At 41.5% G+C, this 7,765-nt stretch overlaps 1 protein-coding gene across 1 annotated transcript in view; it reads left to right on the top strand.

Annotated features, from left to right (window-relative positions):
- The window catches only part of LOC103513903 (TATA-binding protein-associated factor 2N), a gene marked incomplete in the record, with an annotated part of 30,351 nt that overhangs the window by 17,092 nt on the left and 5,494 nt on the right, over positions 1-7,765 (top strand). The window contains 2 exon segments of the mRNA XM_017446000.2: positions 3,899-4,055; positions 6,838-7,127. Coding sequence (XP_017301489.1) covers positions 3,899-4,055; positions 6,838-7,127 — 447 coding nt within the window.

Raw genomic sequence — 7,765 nt, 5'->3', positions numbered from 1 at the left:
AAAAAACACCCCCTTTCCCACATCTCACATCACGTGTGAAAAATCCCACCGAAGGAAATTTCGATTACAAAAATCCCTCAAATCATTTTCTCATGTGCATTTTTCCCCCGGTTTTCTTCTTCAGATTAATAGCGAGCCTCTGCGAGATCATATCAAGGGGTCGTGGGTTCAGGTCGTGGACAAGACAACCAAATGTTTGAACCGGCTGCTGGAGTTGGGCTTCTCGAGACGGCGCAACTACATTCTGGATCAGGTGAGAAAAAGAGGAGAAGGAAGGAATTTAAATAGATCAGTTACGCTTACTTGGGTGACGTTTCAGAGTCATAGAGCAGGAAAAATGAGGACCAACGGAATTTTTCTTTTTCTTCTACGACTTCTAGATACCGAGATAAATCGATTTAAAAAATACCGGTAAATCGTGAATTTTGACGTCACGGCATACGCTCCTGTGGGCGATGACCTCATAATTCATGACTCCCGCTTTGTTTGTCTGTGCGCAAGCGTTTCTGCGCATTTTGACGTGCAATCTAACGTCACAACTCTTTGAACTTTTTTTATTAGAACGGCAACTAAAAATTGCTTCTGAGTGTAGAGATTTCAGTCAGTTCATTTACCCGAGAGATTCTAACATGGCACGAAATTATAACGACAACGAAGATGATGAAGGGTTTTGAAGGGCGATTATGCCATTACAAATTACTTTTACTCAGTTACTCAACTTTTGCATCTTCTTTTACTCAGTTAATCAATGTTTGCACCTTTTCCCCCCAGACCAATGTGTATGTGTCTGCGCAGAAGCGCAAGATGCGATCATACTTCGGGTTCCAGCGCAAGGCAATAGTGGTAGTTCCCACTAACGAGGACTATCTGGCCCGGCTTGAAATGCATAGGGAGAAGGAAGGCAAAGACGATGTACCCCCTGATAATGTCATTCTGGAAATGAAAGGTAAGACAGTCTGTTTTTTTAATGCCGCCACTGATCGCTACTCGATTAAAGTAGCTGCTACTCAATTGTCCTCACAAGCCAGAGTGCACCCCGAACTCCAAGTACAGGGCCGAAAAAACCTCGTCCCCGCCGGGAATCGAACCCGGACCTCCTGCGAGCAAGCTTGGTGTGATACCCACTCGGCCACGGAGGTTGCTCAGAAGTAGCTTTCAGTAGCGACATATTAAGTAATAAGTAATAGCCTTTATTTGTACAGTAAATTATTGACAAATATCTTAAAATAATAACTAAATATTAAAGTACAAAATCAGATAAGTATCTGAGGCCTCCCCTAATAGGAGACAGCGACATATTAGCAGAATAAAAAGAAAGTGTATGAAATTGATAAAGGAGGCTCTTGTTATTCTTGTGATATCTCCAAAAATTGTGAAGAATCAGTTTCACCACAGATGATTTGTGATTCCATAATGTTTATTTGTTTATTTTATGTTTTCAGCCAACTTCAAGCTACCCGAAGTGGGAGAACTGTTTGAAGAAGTCACCTATATTGAACTGCAACATCCAGAGGCGGAGAAAATCATCGACGAATACAACAAGGTAAGACCCGCCCAAATATCTAGCTGAAAGCTCCTTTGATTTTTCCCCCCACACAATGTGGAGCGAATGATGCATTGATGCATACGCAAATACGCATACTTCTCCACGAAAGCTACTATTCCCATTGCCTGTGTTTTGAAACCACCAGTGCAGTTTCTGGCCAACCTCATTTGGAGGGGAACCTGTGGAATACCCTCTCTGTATTTCATCAGTCAGAAAATGCACTGATCAAGAAATAAATAGATCGGTTGCGCTTACTTGGGTGATGTTTGAAAGTCGTAGAGCAGGAAAAGTGAGGACCAACGGAATTTTTCTTTTTCTTCTACGACTTCTAGATACCGAGATAAATCGATTTAAATTTAATATACCGGAACCCTTTAAAAAAAAAAAAAAAAAAACCGCCAGTGCAGTTTCTGGCCAACCTCATTTGGAGGGGAACCTGTGGAATACCCTCTCTGTATTTCATTAGTCAGAAAATGCACTGAACAAGAATTTAAATAGATCGGTTGCGCTTACTTGGGTGATGTTTTAAAGTCATAGAGCAGGAAAAGTGAGGACCAACGGAATTTTTCTTTTTCTTCGACTTCTAGATACCGAGATAAATCGATTTAAATATACCGGTAAATCGTGAACTTTGACGTCACGGCATACGCTCCCGTAGGCGATGACGTCATAATTCATGACTTCCGCTTCGTTTGTGCGCAAGCGTTTCTGCGCATTTTGACGTGAAATCTGACGTCACAACTCTTTGAACTTTTCATTAGAACGGCAATTAAAAATTGAATTTTCGACCTTTTAAAGTTATTTTTTCGGAGTTCTGACCTCAGATTTGGATTTTTCCCAACTTTTTACATAGGAATCGACCATTTATTTATAATTTTTACCCATTTGCAACTGCTCCATTCTACTATTTGTTTTGACCCCACCTCTGTGACTGAGCGGTCAACAGCACTGTCTCTCAACCCAGAGAGGTGCTGGGTTCAAATCCCGGCCGGGGCGAACTTTTCAATCCAAGCTTTTCCTTTCCTAGATAAGCATGGTTGTAAAAAATAATGCACCTTGAAGTAACGCGATCGATACCCACAGTTCCCTTAACTCAATTTGTTGTTCAGAAAAATCTAGTCCGTATTTTCAATTCGGAATTATTTCTAATGTGTGTTTTTTTTTTTAATTTTAAATAAATTCTAATGTGTGTTGTATTTACAGGAGGGTCGTGACGCAGGTTACGGCCGTTTCCTAGATCAGCGCGGTCCAGGAGGAGGCCCCCACAGGAGACGTGATAGTCGGGATAGAGGAGATTATCGCCGAGGCGGAGGACCCCAGTATGGACGAGGCGGCTATGGAGGCCGTGGAGGTGAGTTGTGCTATCTATAGCATGTCCTATTGCACATCCCGTAGTATGTCCCTCATCTTTTTTTTTTTAATATTTTTGTTCCCCATAATTTGTCAAAGTATGTGGACCTTGATTAGACTGGTATCATATAAAGGTAATAAGTTTTGTAGTTACCTATTTCATAACTTCATAACCTAGGATGTCTAATATAAACATATTTAATAATAATGGATTAGCTTGTAGTTTTGTAATTTCCTATTTCATAACTTTATAAGCTAATCCATACCATTTCGAACTTCTTTGTATTTCGTATTTCGCAAGTCACGAAAATTTTGTCCAAAGAAAAAAAGTGGTATTTTACCTTTCGGAACTTCTCTTCTGAAGCTCGTTTTTGATAACAGGAATGGAGAAGATAAGATTGAGAACTTGATAACAGAAATGGAGAAGAGAATTTGATAACAGGAATGGAGAAGATAAGATTGAGAACTTGATAACAGGAATGGAGAAGAGAACTTGATAACAGGAATGGAGAAGATAAGATTGAGAACTTGATAACAGGAATGGAGAAGAGAATTTGATAACAGGAATGGAGAAGATAAGATTGAGAACTTGATAACAGGAATGGAGAAGAGAACTTGATAACAGGAATGGAGAAGAGAGGAAGCTTTCGACAGGAAAGTTTAGAGCTGTATAAAGCAATACCTAATGTTGAAATCCTTTTTGGTTTCAGCTGGCTATGGAAACCAACAACAACAAGGCCAGCAATTTGAAAATTTTCATGCATTAATTATTTTATTTAGTATATTTACTGTTATTTCTCATTTTCGTTCATTTTTTTTAGGCGTCCCACATTATAAACATTGCCTTATATTATAAACATTGCAGGGCCCATACCAAGGTGGTTGGGGTAATCAGAGCATGCAACAGCACCAGGGGATATATTTACTGTTATTTCTCATTTTCGTTAATTTTTTTTAGGCGTCTCACATTATAAACATTGCCTTATATTATAAACATTGCAGGGCCCATACCAAGGTGGTTGGGGTAATCAGAGCATGCAACAGCACCAGGGAGGTTGGGGAAATCAAGGCGGGTGGGGCGGTAATCAGAACAACCAATGGAATCAGTGGAATCAACAGAACTGGAACCAATGGAATCAGTGGAACCAACAGCAATGGGGTAAGCCAATCCATACCATTTTGAACTTCTGTCAGCTCCCATGGCGCAGTGGTCACTGCACTCGCCTTGCACGCGGGAGACCCGGGTTCGATTCCCGGCGGGGTCAAGAAATTTCCTCCATATGTTGTATGTTTACCAGGTGGTCGTGGAGGTTGGGGAGGTGCCAACAGGCAACAAGGTTGGGGTGGCGGTGACAAGTCAGGTGGCTATGGAGGTGGCAACCGGTTCGGCGGTAATCGTGCTGGCTTTGGAAGCGACAGGTCCGGGGGTCGAGACCGCTCCGGGGACAAGGGCAAGGTAAGTGTGAAGAGGGATTGATTGACATTATTGCTTACCGTTATATGCTTTTCGAATATCTTATTATTATTTTATGTTTTATAATGTTCTAAGCCAGGGTTGTCCAACCTTAGGGCACCCGAGGGCCGCAAGAGACCAAGGTAGAGAGTTGGCGGGCCGCAAATGGAGAAGAGAGGATTGAGAACTTGATAACAGGAATGGAGAAGAGAGGATTGAGAACTTGATAACAGGAATGGAGAAGAGAGGATTGAGAACTTGATAACAGGAATGGAGAAGAGAGGATTGAGAACTTGATAACAGGAATGGAGAAGAGAGGATTGAGAACTTGATAACAGGAATGGAGAAGAGAGGATTGAGAACTTGATAACAGGAATGGAGAAGAGAGGATTGAGAACTTGATAACAGGAATGGAGAAGAGAGGATTGAGAACTTGATAACAGGAATGGAGAAGAGAGGATTGAGAACTTGATAACAGGAATGGAGAAGAGAGGATTGAGAACTTGATAACAGGAATGGAGAAGAGAGGATTGAGAACTTGATAACAGGAATGGAGAAGAGAGGATTGAGAACTTGATAACAGGAATGGAGAAGAGAGGATTGAGAACTTGATAACAGGAATGGAGAAGAGAGGATTGAGAACTTGATAACAGGAATGGAGAAGAGAGGATTGAGAACTTGATAACAGGAATGGAGAAGAGAGGATTGAGAACTTGATAACAGGAATGGAGAAGAGAGGATTGAGAACTTGATAACAGGAATGGAGAAGAGAGGATTGAGAACTTGATAACAGGAATGGAGAAGAGAGGATTGAGAACTTGATAACAGGAATGGAGAAGAGAGGATTGAGAACTTGATAACAGGAATGGAGAAGAGAGGATTGAGAACTTGATAACAGGAATGGAGAAGAGAGGATTGAGAACTTGATAACAGGAATGGAGAAGAGAGGATTGAGAACTTGATAACAGGAATGGAGAAGAGAGGATTGAGAACTTGATAACAGGAATGGAGAAGAGAGGATTGAGAACTTGATAACAGGAATGGAGAAGAGAGGATTGAGAACTTGATAACAGGAATGGAGAAGAGAGGATTGAGAACTTGATAACAGGAATGGAGAAGAGAGGATTGAGAACTTGATAACAGGAATGGAGAAGAGAGGATTGAGAACTTGATAACAGGAATGGAGAAGAGAGGATTGAGAACTTGATAACAGGAATGGAGAAGAGAGGATTGAGAACTTGATAACAGGAATGGAGAAGAGAGGATTGAGAACTTGATAACAGGAATGGAGAAGAGAGGATTGAGAACTTGATAACAGGAATGGAGAAGAGAGGATTGAGAACTTGATAACAGGAATGGAGAAGAGAGGATTGAGAACTTGATAACAGGAATGGAGAAGAGAGGATTGAGAACTTGATAACAGGAATGGAGAAGAGAGGATTGAGAACTTGATAACAGGAATGGAGAAGAGAGGATTGAGAACTTGATAACAGGAATGGAGAAGAGAGGATTGAGAACTTGATAACAGGAATGGAGAAGAGAGGATTGAGAACTTGATAACAGGAATGGAGAAGAGAGGATTGAGAACTTGATAACAGGAATGGAGAAGAGAGGATTGAGAACTTGATAACAGGAATGGAGAAGAGAGGATTGAGAACTTGATAACAGGAATGGAGAAGAGAGGATTGAGAACTTGATAACAGGAATGGAGAAGAGAGGATTGAGAACTTGATAACAGGAATGGAGAAGAGAGGATTGAGAACTTGATAACAGGAATGGAGAAGAGAGGATTGAGAACTTGATAACAGGAATGGAGAAGAGAGGATTGAGAACTTGATAACAGGAATGGAGAAGAGAGGATTGAGAACTTGATAACAGGAATGGAGAAGAGAGGATTGAGAACTTGATAACAGGAATGGAGAAGAGAGGATTGAGAACTTGATAACAGGAATGGAGAAGAGAGGATTGAGAACTTGATAACAGGAATGGAGAAGAGAGGATTGAGAACTTGATAACAGGAATGGAGAAGAGAGGATTGAGAACTTGATAACAGGAATGGAGAAGAGAGGATTGAGAACTTGATAACAGGAATGGAGAAGAGAGGATTGAGAACTTGATAACAGGAATGGAGAAGATAAGATCGAGAACTTGATAACAGGAATGGAGAAGAGAGGATTGAGAACTTGATAACAGGAATGGAGAAGATGAGATCGAGAACTTGATAACAGGAATGGAGAAGAGAGGATTGAGAACTCGATAACAGGAATGGAGAAGATAAGTTCGAGAACTTGATAACAGGAATGGAGAAGACAAGATCGAGAACTTGATAACAGGAATGGAGAAGATAAGATCGAGAACTTGATAACAGGAATGGAGAAGATAAGATCGAGAACTTGATAACAGGAATGGAGAAGAGAGGAGGCTTTCGACAGGAAAGTTTAGAGCTGTATAAAGCAATACCTAATGTTGAAATCCTTTTTGGTTTCAGCTGGCTATGGAAACCAACAACAACAAGGCCAGCAACAGCAGGCCAGCGGTCAGTCAGCCGGTCAACAAGCCGTAGCTCAGGCCAACAGCGCTCAGCAGGCCAACACTAGCTCTGCAGTGGCCACCAGTGGAACTACAGCCGCTACTACTCAGAACCAACAGCAGCAGCAGTATGCTGGTTACGGGAACGCGGCCCAGGGTTATGGAACTCAAGGGTATAACACGGCCAACTACAGTGGCTGGACTGCACAGCAATATCAGCAGTACTATGCAGCTCAGGGCTGGACACAGGTAACGTGATTTTTTCTAAAAGGTGTAAAGCCAATAGGGAGCGCGTAGTGCAACGGTAGCATTCCTTCTGGTCAGGATTCCTACTGACGGAGAATTTTTCTTTTACTAAAATATTCTAAACCGTGGCGAAGCACGGGTAACCTGCTAGTAAAACATATTATACTGTCGGGATCAATAAAATCTGGCCAAGATTCAACCAGAATCTTCAGGCCAGGTTTCTTCTTGCTTCTAGTAGATGGTCTTCCTCAGTATTTGGGCACTTCCGCATAGAGCAATATCCTGAATCTTGTGAAGTGATATGTCGCCCTCCAATTTTTATTATTATTATTTTGTTTTATTTATTTATTTTTTCAAGAGGTTTGATAGAGGGAACTGTAACTGCTAAGGTCTTATCGTCCCGAAGTCGAAGAGAGAAGGAAGACAGGATAGGAGAAAGCCAGCCGATCCGGAAACGAATATTAACCGTTCAGCATAAAATTCTCCCCGGCCGGAAATCGAACCCGCGGCCTAGCGCTTACAAGGTAGAGGCGCTACCAACCAAGCTAACTAGGCTGGCTAATCAAATCATTGATTATTTGTGGTAAAGCAGAGCCTTTTGCCTTTTCAGAACTTGTTTGGGTGCCACAGCATTACTAAGT

Source organism: Diaphorina citri, unplaced genomic scaffold, assembly GCF_000475195.1.
Source record: "Diaphorina citri unplaced genomic scaffold, Diaci psyllid genome assembly version 1.1 scaffold1043, whole genome shotgun sequence".
In the NCBI taxonomy this organism is placed as follows: domain Eukaryota; kingdom Metazoa; phylum Arthropoda; class Insecta; order Hemiptera; family Psyllidae; genus Diaphorina; species Diaphorina citri.
This window is presented reverse-complemented; position numbering and strand designations above follow the sequence as displayed.